The sequence below is a fragment of the Callospermophilus lateralis genome, chromosome 10, assembly GCF_048772815.1.
Source record: "Callospermophilus lateralis isolate mCalLat2 chromosome 10, mCalLat2.hap1, whole genome shotgun sequence".
Taxonomy (NCBI): domain Eukaryota; kingdom Metazoa; phylum Chordata; class Mammalia; order Rodentia; family Sciuridae; genus Callospermophilus; species Callospermophilus lateralis.
Genome location: NC_135314.1, coordinates 97,467,622 through 97,491,200, shown reverse-complemented (window position 1 = coordinate 97,491,200; position 23,579 = coordinate 97,467,622). Strand labels below are relative to the sequence as shown.

General features: G+C 33.6%; 1 protein-coding gene across 2 annotated transcripts in view; it reads right to left on the bottom strand.

Moving 5' to 3' along the window:
• The window catches only part of Zbbx (zinc finger B-box domain containing), a 123,803-nt gene that overhangs the window by 5,191 nt on the left and 95,033 nt on the right, over nt 1–23,579 (bottom strand). Inside the window, exons 16-17 of one of the 2 annotated variants that reach the window (XM_076868296.2) lie at nt 20,912–21,028; nt 14,531–14,788 (exon numbers count right to left, since the gene is read on the bottom strand). In XM_076868296.2, the coding sequence (XP_076724411.2) occupies nt 14,531–14,788; nt 20,912–21,028 (375 nt within the window). The remainder of the gene's footprint in view (nt 1–14,530; nt 14,789–20,911; nt 21,029–23,579) is intronic. The other variant, XM_076868297.2, reaches the window with a different exon arrangement.

Below are 23,579 nucleotides of genomic sequence, written 5' to 3'. Positions count from 1 at the left end.
AATAAGTACTTTCCTCTCTTTAATTACTTGGTTCAGTTAACTACCTGCAACTTAGACAAACATAAAATTGCTGTGGGAATATAAGGTCCACAAATACTTAAACCATAACTCAGAATGAGCTTGAAACAAATGAATCATTTTTAACTATTAAAGAAGTAAATGTTATGAAGTATTTCATTACTGATCCTTTTTCATAATGCACATTTTCTCATATTTTCCAAATTTCTTCAGTCCATCGGGTCCAAAAATTAACAAGGTGCCTTAGTAAATAAATTATACCGATAAGTTGAGCTCATTAAGGAAGTGACCATAGTGTTATTAATACACTTGTGGAAGGGATAATAAATGGCATGAACTATACATTAACCATAATCCTCAAAGTAGCCCATAAGAAATCATAGTTTTTAAATGGAAACAGCTTTAAGAGTTGATTAAAATTTGTTGTATGGAGCAAATACCACCTACTGGTTTCTTATGTAAGTCACCAGCTTTTTGAGAACTTACTGTGTATTAGGCACTTTGGAGTTGGAGACACATTTTCCTAAACATAATATTTCATATGTATTGTTTGATCATCAATTTTTACTAAACACTACTTTTATACATATTTCATCCACTGAATCTGAGGTAAAGAGATATTAAGAAAGCAGTTTACCCAATATCATGAAGCTAGCAAGTGATGGGATCAAGTCTGAAAACCAGATTTCCTGATCCTGAGCTGGGCTTTCGATCACCCTGGTTTACTGTCTCCGGCCCGATTCATCAGGAAGTTGATTGGCAATGTGTAAGTGTACACACACACACACCCCTCTGCTTACCCTAGCTACTTCTGAAATGGCTCTCTGAGAGCCATAACAATCTGAATAAAAAGAAATAGAAACAGATTATTAAATGTAGTTATTTTCTGTCTTTTATTCTCCCAGCTCCTTGGCACAATTGTTATTTCATAGAGCTTAGAAAAAGGAAGAGGATGTGTCCAAGAGCTGACAGAAAACAAGTTAGAAGGGCTGCTGCTCACAATAATGCAGCATTCACAGGGATGGAAACACATTCACATTTGCAGAAGGGTCAAAATGCGTAGCCAAAATGTGTGAAGCCAGAAGTCCTGAGGAGTTCTCCTAGACTGCTTCCTGGGTAGCGAAATGAGGGTGGAATTTTTCTGCACATTGATGCTAAGCAGAATACAAAGACCTTGTGCAGAATCAGTGAATTTTCTAGAGTGAGGTTTCATCACACAGTAGCATCTGTCACCTCACTAAATACTGGGTTGACTCAGCTGATGTGTCATCATTTCTTCCTCAGAGCTTCAGGTGAACCTCTTCAAAAACTGTGTGTTCATCCAAAGTCAACTCCCCAATGGAAAGAAAGCCAGCCCTGGGTTTAGTGTGTGAGTGTGCTTGTGTAATACTGCTGGACATTCAGAAAAGCTCTGGGCCGGGGGGCAGGCTGCTCTGGGTGTGTTTGCTTTCATATATAAATAGTTTGGGGTTTCAGTAAAAATACTACTGTTATTAGTATAAGTGAGGGCCACAGGGAAAATAGTGTCGCATATCAGAACCAAAATGATAAGGAAAAAGGAAAATCTGGAATGGTAAAAATGAAGAATGCTGTGTGTCAACTAATATATTTTATAAAGGAATTGATAAGCTTATGAAAACAAAAAGCCCTTTAATTTCTGATTAAAACTATATGGTTATCCTTTTAGATTCAGTCCAGATTTGACATGCTTCAATTCAAAATTGGCATTTAATGTGAGATTTACCTCCCAGAAGATTTATATTTACTTTTTAGTAATTTAAAGAAAGGCAAATAAATGAAGGTAAAGGAGGATCACGAATATTTTTTCCCTAAACCACTAGTGAAATCAATACAAAAAGCAAAAAATTCAAAATAAATTCATAAAATCAATCAAACAATAGCAGAAACATGGATACAAGTTCACATAATAAAGTCTGAAAAGCGACAGCCAAGAAAATAAACAAGATTTACTGAGGTGTGGCTCGGTACCATTCCTGTCCACTCTCTCTTTGCACCCAGGACAGAGACACCAAATTAAATAGGAAAGCACAAGTCATCAGAGAACTGAAAACTCTTACCAATAATACCCCATTCAGAGAAAAGTGAAGAGAAGTGAGGAGAAAATGTTTTAAATAGTTTTAAAGTCTCTGTAACACCCACCACAAGATCTTAGGAAAAGCAAGAAAAATTATAAACCTGCAAACATCCCCTTAGGGACAGAATATACTTGAAGCCAGGTCAAATGATATTTGACATTTAATAAAATTGAAGAAAAGAAAAGCCCAGATGCTCCAACAAAGGAGACTGAGCTTCCTGATCCTATCTTCTTCCCCATGCTTTGAGCTGGCTGGATAGAGAGAATAAAGCAATATTCAACCCCAAACTGTAGCTCCAAGAAAGACCGACTGATATCAGCACAGGGGCAGAGGATTTCAAGGGGGGATTTGTCTCATTGTTAACAGAAAAGATAGAAGATGTGAGCAAAGCCATTGAAGATAATCATGTACAAGTAGGATACAAAGAAATGGCACAGCAACTACCTATGCCAATAAACTGAATCAAGAACCCATAGCATGCAAAAGATGACTAAATAAAGACGAAGCTGGTAGAAAATGGAGATTAGGACCATAAGAAAACCCCTCCCCCAAGTCTTTTTGCTACAGAACAAGGACTGAAAATCAACCATCAATCTTTGAAAAAGAACAAAGCTAATCCCAAATATCAAGCAATGAATGGTACATCAAGCATCAAAAGGGAAATAATTAAATGGCTTTTTATTTCTGGATTAAATCCTGTGCCAGAAAAAAATTAAGCTGTAATAAACATCATCATTTTAAAAAACTATACATGCCACTGTGGAATAAAAAATCATGTTTTGTTAACTTTCCTTATCTTGATCACACTGAAATCTTTTCTGATAGAGTCACACTGTTTATAGTTCCTCTCAAATGGTTGGGAAAAATAAATGTGTGTGTGTGTATGTGTGTGTTTGTGTGTGTGTGTTTTGAAGTGGGTAAAGTATATATATATATAAGAATTTCTTGTATTATTCTTGCATTTTTGCAAATTTTCTATAAGCTTGAAATTATATCATAATTAAAAGTTACCAAAACTTTCAAAAGAAAAAGTTAAAGCAATACCTTGCGAATAATTTTTTTTTAAAAATCAAATGGTAAAGAATGAACTACAGCTAAGTGAAAAGTAAAGCCATAACACAGAATACAAGCTTGAGATAAATCACAGTAAATAAAAAAAGGAAAATACAAACTAGCTGAAACAAATATATATATATATATATATATATATATATATATATATATATAAACACAATATAATATATTGTTTAAAGAAGATCCAACATTAAAAAGAGAAAACAGGTTTCTCAGCAGGAAAAAGCCAAATGGAACAGAAAAGCAATTCAAAGATACAAAAGCAGAAAATTTATCTGAAAATAAAAAGTAATTTATTCTGAAGATAGAAAGAGAAGGCTGCCATTTTAAGAAATGCTGAATTACTGACATTGAATCAGTCCTTCTCCAGTTACTGAAGAAAATTCTGCGAACACTGAGGCAGGAAAGACATCTGTCACATTCAGGACAGAGGGTAGATTTAAAAAGGGGGAAAAAAGCAAATTGTCTGTAGATTACTTCACAGAAAAATTCAGAGTCAGAAAATGGTAAATGAGTATGCACAAGGTTTAAAATGGCCCTAGGCCACTACCCTTATCTGGTTCGAAATTCAAATATAAAGGTAGTAGGCATTCTCAAACAGGAAAATTTTAGGTAATAGAGCTACCAGGGACCCTACCTACAGAGAAAAAACTGAGTTATATTTGCCCAAACAAACTTTAAAAGGGAAATACCTTGATTGACTACTAATTAGGGCTGGGTGGGTGGTACACATCTGTAGTCCTAGATGCTCAGGCAGTTGAGGCATGAGGATTGTGAGTTCAAAGCCAGCCTCAGCAACTGCGAGGCACTAAACAACTCAGGGAGACCCTGTCTCTAAATAAAAATTCAGCTGGGGATGTGGCTCAGTGGTTAAGTGTCCCTGAGCTCAATCCCCAGTACCAAAACAAACAAACAAACAAACAAACAACAAAAAAAAAAAACCTAATTAGCACCACACCCAGGGTCAGAAGATAGGGAAGAACTGTCTACCAAGTTCAAAGGAAAAGAAATTGTGAGTCACTAAATAAATCTAGCTAACATGCCAATCAGCCATAAAGATAAAAGACAGACCTTATCAAGGATGCCAAATCAAGCCTTCCAGAGATGAATCAAAATAAAAGGCTCAAGATAGGGATGTCATGGAGAAAAAAACTGCTGGTACTAAGCATTTAATCCATATAAATTTTCCCTAAAAAAAAGAAAGTGAAAAGAAACCTTGATAACATAATAAACTATCACAGAGGTACATTCAATACCATCTAGATTAGAATGTGCTTTTAAAATAAAGGAACAAACTAAAGACTCTTCATCTTTTATTTTTAGAGACTTAATAGTTACTATCAAAACTAAAACATAGTTAGGAAGTGGCCTTGGGTGCTCACTGCTTCTTTTCACATTTTTCCTTAATTTTAAAGAAATATTGGCAAAAATTAAACTGAACTATAGAAAACTGTCAATATCCCAGTCTTTTTGTCTACAAAAGGGTAATTTTTATACAGCTCAAATAATTTTCTTGTGATGAAAAAATACTTGTCTGAAGTTGAGGTAGGAGTTTAAGGACATCAAGATGGCAAAGACTAGGTGCAAGAAAATTGCCAGCCAGAGTACAAGACAGGGAGATGAGTCATCATGACTCTGTTTATGGTAAGTTTAATTACCATGGCAACTCCCACAATGGAGAGCTTATCACCATGCCACCTCCTGCCCCAAGGTCTGCATAGTTCCATTGACATGCCAACTCCTACCAAAAGTTCTATATTCCAATTAGGTGAAAATAACCTTTGGAAACAAATAGGGAAATGTCTTCAATCAGTTCTGCAAGGAGGAGACAGAGGCACAGCTCAGACTATAAGACAAGACTGCCCAAACATGGGCCCTGATATTCTCTCTTGCTGGGTCCCCTCTGCTCTTCTTTACTATTACTTTCACTTTCAATAAATCAATGCTCTGTCTGTTACTTTTTTGTGTCTTGTTCAATTCTTTATTTGGGATACCTAGAACCTGGACTCCAACTGGGCACTCCACTCATATCGAAATGTTCAATTTCCTTTCCATTTTTTTTTCTATTCAATGACACATTTCATGGATTTAAAAAATCATGTAGAGAAGCATCTGTTTTTATAAAATTATCACTTTTTTTCCTTCAATCTATATTCATCCTTCTAAACATTTAATCTTTTTGTAGTTAGAATGCACACATATTTAATAGTTAATAATGGTTGCTTTAACAGTAGTAAGATGGAGAGAAGCACAAAATGGCAGAATAGAGGCACCCAGCATTCTCCGACTTCTCCATGGGATAGAACCAATGCAGTGTGTGTATAGTTGCATGTGTACAGAGGTGAGTGGCTGTGGGTGTGCCTGTAACTCAACAGCCAGAGGAGACCTGAAATTTTAGAGGCTGGGCAAATAAGCATAGAAAAGAAACAGAATAGCCAGCACTTGTCACCCAGAACCAGGGTTGGGGTGTGGATGGAGTGTGGAGGATTCTCTTTCTGAGAGGATAAAGGTGAAGAGAGAGGTTCCAATTTGGCTCAGAAACCTACACATTACAGACATACATCCTAAATAAATAAGAGACCTAGAATCTACACAGACTACTATCTTTAGAGGAATTCACTGCATTTCCAAGTAAATTCTCAGACCACTATTGCCAGGAGTCATCTTAAAAAAGCTTGAATTGCTTGAGTCTACTACTCTGAGGGTTTTAAATCCCAGTCTACTTCCATCTCTAGGAACCCATAGACAATCTGGTGCACTGCCAAATGGGTATTAGCTTCAGAGACAGTCTTGGCTTAGGGAAAGTTCAGTGATGCAGGGAGTTGGGGTGAGATGTGGAGGAGATGGGAAGAGACAGCCCTCTGGAAGAAGCTAATTGGTGAATTTGCCTTCTGAGATCAGGATGAATACCAGTTACGTGGTTTATCTGTGGCTGAGTGCCCTGATGTAAAGTGGCCAAGATCAAGGCCGAGTCATACAATTCTCACCACCATCCTTCCAGCTCAGATCTTTGTGCTTTAATTGCATCCTTCTCTCAGAGTCCTCCACCACCAGCTTATGACCTTCAATAAACCAGGGGCACACACTTTAAGAACCTCCAGAGAGAATACACCTCTGGAGGAGACTGTGTTCAACACAATCTTGATCATGCAGGAAACCTAGGGAGGAGTAATTTCAACCAATTACAGGTGGAATTCACTCCAGCACAACATTTAGCAGGTACTCCACCTGAACAAAATGGTACTAAAAAAAATCCCTAGATGACTTCTGGCCTCAGGGGGCACAGTCTAAGAAGACAGGATGAAAAGTTAGATTGGCAAAGCATGTGATAGTCTATCCTCCATTTGGATTCTGAGCACTTTGAAAAGGAAGAACTATTCATTTGTTTTTATTATATTATATTTTATATATTTTTTTCTCTCTCCTTTATTTTTTACCTCTTATATTTTTATTCTGTAACTGTTTTTTCTTTATATATTTTTAATTTTTAGGTTTCAGTTTTTTCATTTTTTGTCATTCTTTTTTACATCACTTTTTATTTTTATTTTTTAAACTTTTTTTTTGATGTTGAGTATGAAACCCAGAGATTTGTGCACACTGAGACAATGCTCTGCCATAGATCTACAGTCGCAGCCCTATTAAAAGAAATTGTGCCTAGCCCCAATCATGACCCAGTTCTGCTTGAATCCTGTAAGACACTTCTAGGTGAAGAACAGGGGAGAAAACCTCCAGCCATTGACTCATTCCAGTTGGGAAAAGCTAGTAGGGACCTGACATCCTACTCCTGGGAGACATCTCGGCAGTAGCAGAAGAGAGGAGAAACACAAGAATTACTGATTCATGACACACCTGGGTCCTCTACAGCTATTGCAGCCTTACTTTCCAAACTACATGCTGCTGATTAGATTGAAGGAGAGTATCACATAACAGGGGTTGTGATTTTGGCCCTACTTCTTGAGAAGCACTTAGAGCTATACCAATGCATAATTAGAAAACAAGAGCTTCATGCCCATCACTACAAGTAGGGCATCTATTATCAGAATTGCCTTCAAGTGGGTTGAGGATAAGATTCAGAGATAGAGCACTTGCTTTAGCATGTGTAATGCTCTGCGTTTAATCATTAGTACTGCAAAACAAAAAGATACAATGATTTTTAAAAGTTAACTTTCAAGTAACAAAATTTGTATCAATAGTTGCCTGGGGAAACCTCCAACATATGATAGTGGCTACCTCTCCCATTTTTGGAGCAACTATTGAGAATGCAACCCATAATTACTTTTGCATACATAATACTTCCCTGAATTACCAGTTTCCTTAATCTTGCAAGACCTGTAAAGAAAGTATGTCTCTCCAACTCTGACAAGAAAAATACTTGATCAAAACACATGAGTCGCAATTGAAGAAGTTACAGGGAGATTAACTAAGGTGTTTAGTTGAAAATAAGTTCAATGAGTCAAACCCTAAGACATATCATCAATAGAAAGCTGCATACCAAGAAAGCTATTACGTAAAAATTAAAGAGAAATATATCCAAACAGTTGAACAAAACTCAACATAGAAACACATGAAGTATAAAAAGCAAGGTAATATGAAACTCATAATTCTCTAGGAAAAGATTCCATAGATATCAAAGTGGATATAAAGTGTCAGATAACAAATTCAAAAGATGATTTTAAAACACTTGGTAAAATCCAAGAGAATGCAAATACAGAATTGGATGATACAAGAAAGAGAATGTGGGGAATGAATGGGAACTTCAGTGAAGAGAAAGAAATTTTGTAAAGAACCAAAAAGAAATCTTGGAATGAAAATTTCAATAAGTCAGATAGAAATCTCAATTGAAATCCTCAAAAACAGAATAGATCAAGGGAAGTTTGAAGAAAAGTCTTTTAAAATATTTTAATTAGACAGTAATAAAGAAAAAAATAACAAAGAATGAAAAGAGCCTGTGAGATCTCAGGACATCATTAAAAGATCAAAATTCTAGCTCATGGGCATATCTGTAGAAGAAGAATAACAGAGGCATAGAAAGTGAATCCAGTAAACAGAAAATTTCCCACAATTTGAGAAAGAAAATAACATATAGGTTGGAATCCTAAATAGAAATGACTAGAAAAAGTACCTCTCCAAAACATAATTAAATTGACAATTGTACAGGACAAAGAAAAGCTAAAAGATAGAAACATCAAGTCATATGTAAAAATAAGCCCATTAAATTAACAGAAGTTTTCCTAGTAGGAACCTTATAGGCCAGTAAAACAAGGAATAATGTATTTCATGTCCTGAAAGAAAATAACTGCAAACCAAAATGACTATTATACCCAGCAAGGCTATCCTTCAGAATTGAAGATGAAATAAAAGACTTTCTGTGATAAACATAAACAAGTAGAATTCAAGACCACTAGACAAGAATTGCAAAAGATGCTTAAGGAAATCCTAAACCTAAAGAGACAAGAGAGATATTCACCAAGATAAGAACATGTTAAAAAATCAATCCCACTAAAGGGAATATATAGGAGGATGAGGATTGGGAAAAGGGAAGTACTAGGGACTAAACTAGAGCAAACTATATATCATGTTTTTCTTATTATGTCCACATGACTATATATAATATATATGTGTAAATATATATATTATATATAGTATATATAACTATATATACCATATATAACTGAAATAAATTAATCAAAATTAATTAATAAATTAATAAAATGAATAATAAAATGAATTTTAAAATTATATTTCTGATAAATATAAATGCAATTGATCAAGGGATTAATTAATCAAGAAGATATAATAATTATAAATTTATTTATGCCAAAGTTTGGAGCATCACATTTTGTAAATTATAAATGCTACCAAGACATTAAAAGAAAAGATAGGTCTCAATACAATAATAATGGGTGAATTCAATAACTTTCTATGAGCAATGGATAAATCATCCAAACAAAAATCAACAAAGTAACAAGAGTTAATTATACTATAAATAAAATGGACTTAACAGACATTTACAGAATATATCACTCAATGGCTAGAGAATACATATTCTTTTCATAGGAACACAGAAATTTTTCTAGAATAGGCCATATATTAAGGGACAAAGCAAGTTTTAACAACCTCCAAAAATATTGAAAAATATTCTGTGTTTTCTCTGATCACAATAAAATTAAAGTAGAAATCAAGAGGAACCGTAACTGTAGAAATTATACAAACATATTAAAATTGGACAACGCACTTTTGAACTGAGGAAGTCAGAAGGGAAATTTAAAAATTCTTTGAATGAACTGACAATGGAAACATACAAATATCTGTGGGACACAATATAAGCAGCTGCACCAAGTGGAAAATTTATGACAATGAGTGTTTACATAAAAAAAAAATATTTTGAGTACATAACCCAATGATGACTCTCAAGGTTTTAGAAAAACAAGAAAAATAAAACCCCCATATCAGTAGAAGAAAAAAAATTATAAAAATCAGAGCACAAATAAATGAAATGGAGACTAAGAGAACAATAAAAATGAAACTGAGTTAAATCTTTGAAAAGATAAAATTTATAGACTTTTAACTAAACAAACAAAAAGAAAGAAAAAAATGCCAAATAAATAAAATTAAAGGTGAAAAAATGAGACATTACTATGGATATCACTGAAATTCAAAGGATCAACAAGGAATATTTTGAAAAACTATATACTAATAAATTGTAAAATTAAAAAATAGACAAATTTCTGGACATACATAACCCACCAAAATTGAGTGAAAAGAATATTTTAAAAGGCTAAATAAATAGATCACTAACAAGTAATGAGATAGATTCAGTAATAAAAAGTCCCCCAAACAAGATTGAATTTCTTCTTTGCTGAATATTACCAAACATTTAAATAAAGAACAAATATCAATGCCCCTCAAACTACTACATTAAATAGGAAGGTAAGAAACCAAATTCAATGTTATAAAAGTGTGACTCAAACCTGACAAGGCCAACAAAAGAAAGGAAGAAAGGAAGGGAAAATAATTCTTTTTAAAAAAGGAATTAATTGTAAAATGATATTTCTAATAAACATAAATGCAAAAATCATCAACAAAATATTTGTAAGTTGAATTCATAGCACATTAAAAAGACCATACACCATGATCAATTGTTTTTTATTCCAGGGCTACAAGGAAGGTTTAATGAAAATCAATAAACTTAATGCAGCACATGAATTGAATTAATGATATATATCACCTCATTTTCCCAATAGATATAGAAAAGGTATTTGATAAAATTCAAATTTCTTCATGATAAAAGTCCTGAATGAATTAGCTACAGAAGGAAAATACCTCTGCATAATAAATGCTATGCATGGCAAACACATAGCCAATATCATACTCAACAGGGAAAAACTGAAGCCATTTCCACTAAACCAGGAATGAGATAATGGTGTCTATTTTCAGCACTCTTATTCAATAGAGTACTAGAAATTTTAGCCCAAATAATCACTTAAAAGAGAGAAAAGAAGGCATACATACAGAGGAAGTTAAATTATCCCTGTTTGAGATAATGTGACGTTATATTAGATTTTAGGAAAACCTAAATACTCTATACCAAATACTCTGAGAAATGAGAAACAAATTGGTAAACTATCAGGATACAATATCAACATACACAACCAATATCTTACCTATATACCAATAATGAACTCACTGAGAAAGAAATCAGGAAAGCAATCATATTCAAAATAACCACAAATAAATAAATAAGCCAGACATAGTGGGGCACACCTATAATCCTAGTGATTCATAAGGCTAACATCTATTATTAACATTATCTAGCTGGAGGCCAGTTTCAGCAATTTAGTAAGACCTGGTCTCAAAATAAAAAATAAAAAGTGCTGATGGTGTAGCTCAATACTAGAGAGCTCCTGGGTTAAATCTCTGCAAAATACATACATACATACATACATACATACATATATGTGTGTGTGTATACACACACACACACACACACACACACACATACACATACTTATTTCAGAAAAAACCTAAGGATGTGAAAGACCTCTACAGTGAAAATTTTAAAATACTGAAGACAGTTACTAGTATGGCATTATGTAAAAATGTGGATGTGTAACCCATGTGATTTTGCAATCTGTATTTGGGGTAAAAATGGGAGTTCATAACTCACTTGAAGCTAATGTATGCTAATGTATGAAATATGATATGTCAAGAGCTTTGTAAGGTTTTGAACAACCAATAAAATATAAATAAATAAAATACTGAAGAAATTGAAGATATTAAAAGACTAAAAGACCTCCCATGTTCATGGGTTGAGAGAATTAATACTGTTAAAACATCCACACCACCCAAAGTTCTCTACAGATTCAATGCAAACCCTATAAAAATTTCAAAGGGAATTTTTGCAGAACTAGAAAAACACAATCATAAGTTCACATGGAAGCAGAAATAAATGAATAGCCAAAGCAATCTTTAGTAAAAATTATAATACTGGAAGCATCACAACACCTGATTCACAAACCACAGTAACAAAATCAACACGCATAAATCAAAGGCATTCCTGTATATCAGCAACAAAACTTCTGAAATGGAAATGAGGAAAACCACTCCATTCACAATATCCTCAAAAAAAAATAAAATACTTGGGAATCAACCTAACAAAAGAGGTGAAAGATTTATACAATGAAAACTACAGAACCCTAAAGAGAGAAATAGAAGAAGATCTTAGAAGATGGAAAAATATACCCTGTTCATGGATAGGCAGAACTAACATCATCAAAATGGTGATATTACCCAAAGTTCTCTATAGGTTTAATGCAATGCCAATCAAAATCCCAACGGAATTTCTTGTAGAAATAGCTAAAGCAATCATGAAATTAATACGGAAAAACAAAATACCCAGAATAGCAAAAGCAATTCTAAGCAGGAAGTGTGAGTCTGGCGGTATAGCGATACCAGATTTCAAACTATATTACAGAGCAATTGTAACAAAAACAGCATGGTAACTGGTACCAAAATAGGCGGGTAGACCAATGGTACAGAATAGAGGACACAGAGACCAATCCACAAAATTACAACTTTCTTATATTTGATAAAGGGGCTAAAAGCATGCAATGGAGGAAGGATAGCATCTTCAACAAATGGTGCTGGGAAATCTGGAAATCCATATGCAACAAAATGAAGCTGAATCCCTGTCTCTCGCCATGCACAAAAGTTAACTCAAAATGGATCAAAGAGCTTGATATCAAATCAGAGACTCTGCATCTGATAGAAGAAAAAGTTGGCTCCGATCTACATATTGTGGGGTTGGGCTCCAAATTCCTTAATAGGACACCCATAGTCCAAGAGTTAATAACAAGAATAAACAAATGGAACTTACTTAAACTAAAAAGTTTTTTCTCAGCAAGAGAAACAATAAGAGAGGTAAATAGGGAGCTTACATCCTGGGAACAAATTTTTACTCCTCACACTTCAGATAGAGCCCTAATATCCAGAGTATACAAAGAACTCAAAAAATTAAACAATAAGAGAACAAATAACCCAATCAACAAATGGGCCAAGGACCTGAACAGACACTTCTCAGAGGAGGATATACAATCAATCAACAAGTACATGAAAAAATGCTCACCATCTCTAGCAGTCAGAGAAATGCAAATCAAAACCACCCTAAGATACCATCTCACTCCAGTAAGATTGGCAGCCATTATGAAGTCAAACAACAATAAGTGCTGGCAAGGATGTGGGGAATAGGGTACACTTGTACATTGCTGGTGGGACTGCAAATTGGTGCAGCCAATTTGGAAAGCAGTATGGAGATTCCTGGGAAAGCTAGGAATGTAACCACCATTTGACCCAGCTATTGCCCTTCTTGGATTATTCCCTGAAGACCTTAAAAGAGCATACTATAGGGGAACTAAATTGAATAGAAATGGTTAGAGAGGACATCCCTGTCTTGTTCCAGATTTTAGAGGGAATGCCTTCAGTTTTTCTCCATTTAGAATGATGTTAGCCTGAGGCTTAGCATATATAGCTTTAAAATGTTGAGGTAAGTTCCTGTTATCCCTAATTTTTCTAGTGTTTTGAACATAAAGGGATGCTGTACTTTGTCGAATGCTTTTTCTGCGTCTATCGAGATGATCATATGGTTCTTATCTTTAAGTCTATTGATGTGGTGAATAACATTTATTGATTTCCGTATATTGAACCAGCCTTGCATCCCAGGGATGAATCCTACTTGATCATGGTGCACGATCTTTTTGATATGTTTTTGTATCCGATTTTCCAGAATTTTATTGAGGTGGTGGGAGGGAAAGGGAGAGAGAAGGAAAATTGCAGGGAAATGGAAGGAGACCCTCATTGTTACACAAAATTACATATAAGAGGTTGTGAGGGGAAAGGGGGAAAAAAAAACAAGGGAGAGAATTGAATTACAGCAGATGGGGTAGAGAGAGAAGATGGGAGGGGAGGGGAGGGGGGATAGTAGGGGATAGGAAAGGTAGCAGAATACAACAGTCACTAATATGGCATTATGTAACAACGTGGATGTGTAAACGATGTGATTCTGCAATCTGTATTTGGGGTAAAAATGGGAGTTCATAACCCACTTGAATCAAATGTATGAAAGATGATATATCAAGAGCTTTGTAATGTTTTGAACAACCAATAAAAAAAAAAAGAAAAGAAGAGGATATTTTGATATTTTGTTATTCAACCAGACCTTTGCACATTCAAGAATGTGGTCTCCATTGGCCAGACTATCCCATTGAGGTTGCAAACAGAGAGCACAAGTATAATTTCTCCTCAAATTGTGGTTTGCTAAAGAGCAAAATTGGCATCATCTGGGTACTTGTTAGATGTGCAAAATCTCAGGTCCCATCCCAGAAATGAGGACTCAATCAGAATCTGCATTTTAACAAGATCCCCTGGGGCATCTATGAATACGTTAAAGCTACAGAGCACTGCTTTAAAAGTTCTAACAGGCTCAATTTTCAACAAGGGTATTGGACAACAGTTTTACTTAAAGCTAGAGTGATTAAACCTTCACTGGGTTTGTAGAAAGAGAAATATGTCTAGTATTGGTTTTGATTTTTCTGAATACACAGAGATCCTTATGCCACAATTTGACTGTGCACTTGGTTTGCTAGGGGACCATCTCTGTTGTGCCTGGACAGCAATGCATTTTAGAACTTTTTCAGGGTGTTAGCAAGATGTATCCAAAGTTGATAGCTGAAGAAAGAAAGGAAAGATCTGTTTTGCTTGCTTGTTTTTAAGAATAAGGTGAAGAAGGTAACAGAAGACAAAGTTAACATTATCTAGAGTGAAGAAAAAAAAAAAAAAAGCATTACCTGCATGATTTCTCAGCACATCTAATTCTTTTTCCAAACTCTCTAAAGTTTGTTGATCAGCTGTGTTATCTAAGAAAGGTTCATTCTGGCCAGTAATATCAATATATTCAATTTCTAAAATTTCCGAAGCAGCTCTAGATAATGATCGAACAGCTGCACTTCTTGGTCGAGGCTGAGAGGATGAAAGACAGTTGGAGCTGTTTTTAACAGAGTTGGAAAGTGGTAAATTTGCTGTTGAAGGTCTCTGTGACTTCTGGCCTAGAACAAAAAGAAAAAGAATCCAATCAACTGTTTTTAAAATTTTGAGTATTTCTCAATATAAAATACCAGCTTCCTGAAGACAGAGCAGTGAATATAATGCAACAAATTTTATGAGAAAATCAGGCTCAGGATATAGCTCAATGGTAGAACACTTGCCTGGCATGAGGCAAGGCCCTGGGCTCAAACCCAAGACCAAAACAAAATGAACAAACAAAAAATGGATTTCAAAGATTATGTGAAAACTGACTTTTGATTTTCATCCCCTGTCACAAAGACCAAAAAAAAAAAAAAAAAAAAAAAAACCTTCTGAGTATTTCCCCTATTTTTTAATATTTAGAAGCAAATTGATCTCAATATCACTAAAGCAAAATATCTATAAAACAAGTCAATGTCAGACCAGCACAACCACACAATCTTCTGGTCCATCCCAAATTCAAGTATGTATGTCACAAGAGAAAACAACCTCTATGCGGCCACTTCCTAATGAATCAATTTTATTGACAGTGTGTAATCTATTCTTTTATTTAAAAATATGGAGATTGAACAGTCTAATATACAAGATTTGTGTGAAATTTTAGAAAAACACAGTTTTTAAACTAAGTGAGATCACATCTATAATTTTCCTATAAGAAGTCTCATCTATTTGTTGTGTACTAAGTCTGACCTATATCTCCTGTGTGTTTTTTTCTCTGTATTCTGACAGTTCACTTTCCATTGCCTTATAGGGTACTTTAGTTTACAAATTCCAGAAGCACAGACCTAAGTCAGGTTACTACTTTATTCGACTAAGATGGCTACTCTTTTATCTGTTTAAAAGTTTGGTTTAGTTGGTTACTTCAACACTAAGGATTTTTTTTGTTGATGTTGTTTTGCTTTTGTTTTTAATAGTAGGGAAAAGAATCCTTTCAAATCCTATGCAACATAACTGATTTATAATTTTGTATTTCTCACAAAATACTCTTTAATAAAGGCCAAGGAAATTTTTAAGAACAGATTTAAAAATTCATAGCATCGGTAAATTTTTAAATGTACTAAATTATTTTTCTGATTTAGAAATATATTCATAGTAAACATAAATACATTTATTAACATATTTATGGTAATAATTTTGCATTCTCTTAACACAAACTGGCTTTGTGTAAAATATTAGATTTTTTAAAGAAGTGCAATTGTCATTCTTATGAAAAACATGATTTGACTGAACATATGCTATGTAACATTACACCCACTCTTGTTGATTCAAAGGAAAATGCAAAATTCAAAAAAGTGGCTACAGTCATCCTATATAAAACATTTAATGACTACTGAGTTCATCTTCTTTTTCCTTAGCTGGAAAAACTTACTTTGAATGTAGCTAACCTTAAGAAGCATTTGGTTGCAGTATGTAATTGTTTAAGCAATTAAAGTTGAGTGAGGTTAAGTTCCAAAGGGCACCAATTTTAATGAACATTGAAGAAATTAATTTTTAAAATATTTTTTGTGGAATAAAATTAGGAATAAATTAAAATAAGCTTCTGGCCCTTCTGTGTCTGTTTGTGCTCAGAAACAATTCTGAAGAAAAATAACTAATAAAAAAATGTGCATATATGTTTAAAATATATGTATGTATGTAAATATTCTAAAGAATTATTTTAATGACTTGAATTTAGAAGTGGTTTCCTCTTTTATGTGCTATATTGCAAAGAATGGATATTTCATTCACAGCCATCAAGCAAGCTTGTTGCTCTTGTATGGAAGCCAGTGGGTACCAGAGGAAATTTATACAGAACTCAGAGGACCTGGGAGTATGGGTAAACCACACTCTTCTCTTGTATTATAATGTTTCTCAGTCAAGGTAAAACTTGAAGAAATTTAGTACTCTTATTAAAATAAAACAAACAAAAAGATGATACTATTAGTAAGAACTGGACTTCTGCCAACCCAGAAAAATATGAAGTTAGAATAATTTAAAATAATGTAGATGCCCTTCAGAAAACTCAGGAGAGCACAACACTTGCTGAATTCTTACAACAACATCTGGTTGCCACAGTATTTGAAGCTAATTGTTCCCAAAAGAGAGAAAAGGTACACATGGGATGGGTCAGACTTATGCTTAACACACAGCAAATAGACAGACCATCTTTCTTACTGAAATTATGTTCAAGGGTAATTTAAAGTAACCAAATCACAGGATGAGATAGAAGAAGTCCCAATTTGGTTGTTGATTTTGTTTACTTATTGTTCATTTAGGAAAACATGTCATTCTTTCTAGTATTTAATTTGCAAGCTTATTAATATTATTGCTATGGTTAAGGATTGACACATTGACTGGCACTAATAAAAAATGCCACTGATGAGGCAATCTTTCCATAATAAAAAATAGCCTACTTTGTAGATTATAAACATAAGAAATTGCTTTTAGAGAAACTTGTGCCATCATGGGCAATATAATCTTAAAAAATTATTCATGCCGATCTCAGCTAACCACAAATAAAACAAAATTAATTTTTCTCGGTGTTAGCTAAAGAATATATGTCCCATGATTACCAATTAAATTATGCTGAATATTGAGGAGATGAAATACAGTGGTATTAGTTAATGGGCATAAAAATACAGATAGGATATAAAAATATGAATCACTCCTTGAATAGTATTTACGGCACTTTATTATTGCTATTCTAAATATAACATTAGAACTTGATAAAACACAAAGCAACAGGCTTTTGGGGTAGCATTTTAGTAACAAATAATTATATGTTACTAAATATGCTACTAAAATATGTTACTAAATATGTCAAAGGACACATTATTTTAAGCCTGAATAAAGTTGGCAAAACATCATTGTCCACTGACATTCTTGTTCCATATGTAAACTGCTGAGCATTCATACATTAAAAACAAACAAACAAACAGAAATATAATTTCTAAGAGTTCTAGAAAATATAAGGAAATTTTATTGAGTAGTATTGGCTTAGTTGAAAAAAAATGCTAAGCTGGAGAGCTAAGAACATCATTGTCACATCTCACTGAATTAGAAATCAGCTTATGACCTAGACACAAATAGTAATCCATATCACACCTGTAAAGTTAAGGAATAAAAGAATATAATGTCTTAAATATCCTTAAACTCTGAGAACTTGTGAATTAATGCTCAGCCTGAGTCAATTATAAAGTCATTAATTAATTCTTTGAGTTAATTAATTCAGGGTATTCAAAGTGAATGAGACATTACCCTTACCCTCAAATTTCATTCCAAATGAAGACTCAAGCTTTCTATCCTATTTCCCTCTTTCAGAAACACACACTGAGGACTTACAAGGTTCTAGCCCCCATTCTACATTGAAGGCACCCTAACAAGAAGACTAGCTAGTCCTTGCTTTTTTCCTAAGCAAGGTGGGGATAGCAGAAAACCCTACAAATAAGATAATGTCTGTGATATGTTCTATGAGAAAAAAATAGAAGGACTCAATAGACTAGAGTTAAATAGCATACTGAAAGCTCTATCTAAGGAGGTAAAATCGGGACTAAGATTGGTGAAAGAACCAGTCATATGAAGAAAGGTCCAAGGATGGAGTGAAAGGTTGCAGCAGAGCATCCTGGACAAGCATATTTTATAATATACTAAGAAAGGCATGACCTACCTAAGAACAGAGAGGATCCACTTGGCTATAGGGTAGAAAATATGCAGTTAGGAGAGATGGGTAACCAACTCATATATTGCTGTGTGATGCACAGAACGAATATGATTTTTTTCTACCTTTCTTGGGAAGTTTTGGAATACTTATAGGCAGGAAAATCATGCAATGCTACTTAAGTTTTAAATTTATTGAAAGTATGTTTCACTTCCTACAAACTATAAATATAAATAATTTTATGACTGTAAGGATAACCAATTTACTCCCTGACTACAAATAGTAGAATTTGATGAGAAGTAATCATAGTAACATGGTTTGGGGAGGGGTAAAAATGAAACTGGGAGACAAGTGAGAGATGACAGGCAACTGGCTTGGGCTTATCTTGAGCAGTGAAGATGGAAGTGTTTAGGTTTGGGCTGGCTTTTGGAGCTGAAATCAGCAGGATTTGCCTATGAATAAGCTGCAGCCAGTCAAGGTGACTCCTAGGTTTCAGGCCTGATCAAGGTTTGGGTGCCCTTGCTATATACAGAGACAGAAAGAAGGGGTGGAAGAGGAATAACTTTTAGCAGGGGGTGGAGAGTATCAATGTACTTGTTGCTAATCACATAAGTATTACAATGTATATATAGTCACAAATTTTAAAATCTTAGAAAAATTGGAATCCCTTTCTATGCTGGCATCAGTTCAGAATATAAGATTTCTATAACTTGCAATATTTCCGGAACATTTTATTTCAGGCTACTACCTCTGTCCAGAAAGGCATTTTGCAACTCCCCTCACTGATAAATGTTATTACTTTTTAAAGACTTAACTAAAATGTCACATACTCTCTAACATCTTGCATATCTATATTTTCAGTGACAGTCATTATTCATCATCTCTATTCCTAAATAAAATGCAAATATATATTATTACTGACAGTATGTGCTATCATTAATTACCTATCAATTTCCAAAAATTACATTATTCATACTTTTTATAAATTTATTACTTATGCATTTACATATTTATACAACTATTTCTCAAAATATAAATTTTGAAGTATCTATATCAGCATTACAATTAATTGTTGATAAATTCAAATTTGAGGGCCTTACCTCAGCCTAAATGAATCAGAATCTCTAAGAGTGAGATACAGAAATCAACATTACATCTGTTTCCCAGTTGATTATGCTCACTTTGAGGTTGGAGAGTCTCAGGCCATAGAGACAAGGGTATCACCAGGATTTTCATAGCAAATTATTGACACACACACTGATCTGCCCAAATTGATACTTAAATACTTTTAAATACTTAAAAGTATTTGGCTATTTATTAAAAATTTGTCTTAGTAACAAATTTTTCATAGCATGCATTATGAATTTATTTTTATCAATATACAGTGACTTAAAACAGTTCCTTCTGATTGCCTCAGATAGAAGTTACCAGAATTTTTGAAGCTTCTTTGGAATTTGATGTGAGAATAGGTACCTAATTATAGAGCCAATTTTTTTATCATAACTGGATGGTTTTTCTTCTAAAAAACATTTATAACTGACAGATTCTCAACATAAATGCATATTGAAGGAATCTCAGCTAGCCAAGAGATTTAATCATAGGGTTTCGAGCAAGAGAGCCATATAAATCTTATATACGTGAACAAATCATATGTAATTAAATTTCAGGTTTTAAGAGAGTCTTTAAACCAAGGCAATTAGCTCACTGTGTCAAGGATTCCTCCTCAATTGTGAGCTCCCTAAGGTCTAGCAGGAGGACTTACGTATCCCTTAATTTCCAGGGCCTAGCATAGTGTTCACATACTCAACAACAGTGCATTTAATTGCCTTAATTCATGAGTTATCTACTGCAACTTTATGCCAAGTACAGAGTAAAGCAAACATACTTTAAGCAGGTGTAATGAATAACAGAAATGACATAATAATGCTAGTGATGCACACATTAGGAAAATATTACAGCAATCATTCGATATGTCAAAATTATCTTATGAAATCGTTTTGAAATCAAAATCCCATGGATAACACATACAGCAATTATTAGAACCAAACAACTTGCAAAACCAGTTCTAAGGAATAATCTTAATCTAGGGCATTTGTTTTACATATGGCTAAATCCAATCAAGAGTACAAGAAATCTGGTATAATATACTGCTTCCTGAGTGCATAATGAAATTCAGTGTGTATTTTATAAGGATCACTCAGGATAGACTATCTTAAGCTGCAAGTTGCAAATAGTGTTATCTAACACATTGTTGCAGAAAACAGCTAAGACTCTAGAATTCATGATTTTGAGAGAAATAATATGTATACTTACTTACTCAGTGTTTTAGTTTGATTTGGTTTGGTCTGGTTTAGTTTTTTTGGAAGAAAAATTCTAGGACATTTAGTTAAAATAATTGTAATTGCAAAATCTAATATTCAGGTGCCTAGTAAACTGCTGAGAAAAAAAAAAAAAAACTAAATAAAATGACCCCACAAACATGGCATCGCTACCTTGTATCCAGCCTTACCCTTTTTTTGCTTGTATACACTTGATGAAAGAGACTGGAAACTCTGCACAAGACCACAGGCAACTGCATTATCAGCATGTACACTTAAACTACTTTCTGGGATCCATTCTCTGTCTCCTGAAATGGAAAAATGGTTGAAATAATAGAAAGTATAGAATTAGGCAAATCAATGTGATTGGTTTATTATATTATCTTACTGAACGATATTCATCTGAATTAAGGAATATATATTTAAAAAGATGTATTATGAAATAAAGACTCTCATAAAACCATTAAATTCATAAATCTTGATTAAAAAGAAAAAGCAAATTAAAATTGCAAATATAATCATGCATATTGAAGAGAAACAAATATTTTTGAAAGATAAAAAATACAACATAAGGTATAATACTTTACACATGAATACACATGTTTAAACACATAGAAAATGAAATAATATAAAAAACATCAAGATCCAGCTTTATAAACAAAATTACAAAATCAAGAAGTAAGGCCTGATGATAGACATCTTTAATTCCAGAAACTCAGGAAGCTGAGGCAGGAGAATTGCACAACTTGAGACAAGCCTGGGCAATTTAGCAAGACCATATCTCAAAATAAAAAATTAAAAAAGGCTGGGTGTGTGGGCTGAGGCTGTAGCTCAGTGGTAAAGTGCTTGCCTTGCATGTGTGAGACACTGGATTCAATCCTTAGCACCACATAAAAATAAATAAAGATACTGTATACTGTGTGTTCATTTACAACCAAATAAATATATTTTAAAAAAATGGCTGGAAAAAAAATAAAAAATAAAAAATGGCTGAGTGTGTAGCTTAGTGACAGAGCACTCATGTGTGAGGCCCTGAGTTCAATCCCTAGTACCAAAAAAAAAAAAAAAAAAAAAAGAAAGAAAGAAATGAGAAATTCGAATATATACATGCATATTGAGCCAGTAATTAAAAAAAAAAAAAGTTTCACACACTCAAAAAAATCCCAGACCTAATGGCTTTATAGTGAGGTCAGACAAACATTTAAAGAAGAACAAATAACAATCCTTCTTAAATGTTTTCAAAGATCTTAGGAGGGAATACTTCTTACTCATTCTATAATGCCAGCATTACCCTGACACCAAAGCCACACAAAGATACTACAAGAAAAGAAAGATTTAGACCAATATCTCTTACAAGCAGTGATGAAAGAAATCGTCCACAAAATACTAGCAAACAAAACTCAGCAGCACACTAAAAGGAATATACTACACGACCGGGATTTGTTCCTAGAATATAAGGAATGTTTAACATATGAACATCGATCACATTGATCAGTATAATACACCAAACCTTAACTGAATAATTGATGTGTAAAATATACTTCACAAAATTCAACACCATCTTTTCAATAAAAGCTCTCAGCCAAATAGCAAGAGTTAGAGATTACCACCATATAATCCATTCCATATGAAAACCCAAAGAAAGCATGATGTGTAATAGTGAAATACTGAAAGCTTTTTTTTTTTTTTTTTCCAAACTCTGGAACAAGAAAAGGACAGCTGCTTTCAACACTTCTATTCAATATAGTAAAATATATCCAGTGAAATTAGGCAAAAAAAAAAGAAAAAGGCGGGGTGGGGGGTTGCACCCACATCAGAAATGAAGACATAAAATCATCTCTGTTCAAAAATACGATCTTATTTGTTAGAAAACCCTAGAATTTCCACACACAGACCCCCCCCACACACACACATTTAAATAGAGATAATAAAGGAACTCAGCAAAATAGGCTAAAAAGTCAATAGGCAAAAGTCAACTACATTTCTTTATACTAGCAATGAACACCCTAAAATAGAAATTAAGAAAATAATTTTGTTTATACTACCATAACAAGTAATATAATATCTAGGAGTCAACTAAGGAGATAAAACCTTTACACAATGAAAAATGAAAACATTGATGAAAGAAATAAAAGAAAACATAAATACATAGTACATAGTCATGGACATGACCTAGTAGTGCTAAGATGTCAAAAGTACCAAAAGCAATTTATAGACTAAATGCAATCCCTACCAAAAGCTCAATGATATTTTTTGCAGAAGTAGAAAAACCCATCCTACAATTCATATAGAATCACAAATGACCCTGAATAGAAAACAATCTTGAAACACAAGAACAAAGCTGAAAGATACCTCCTGATCTTATAATGTACTATAATGACACAGTAATCAAAACAGTGCTGTACTGACCAATGGAAAAGAATATAGAACCCAGAAATACCTCATGGCAAAATGATTGTTTTTAGTTGACAAAAATTGAATACATTTAGGGTACAAAATACAATTCTTTGAAGTTGAATAAATTGTGAAATAGATAAAATTAAACTAATTAACATATGCCTTACTTCACAATACATACGTTTTTTTCCTAACCTGGGAATGGAACCCAGGGTTTCAAACATGCCAGGCAAGCACTTCATCATTAAGCAGCTAACATCCCTAACACAACTTGTACTTTTATGTCTGGTAAAAACACTTAAAATCTATTCTTTTAGTCAAATAATTGTTGACACCAATGCTTAGATCATTAAATGGAGAAAAAAACAGTCTATTGAACAAAGGGTGCTAAAAAACCTTAAATCCATATGCAAATAAGTGAATATGGACTTTTATCTAATATCAACTATGAAAATTAACTAA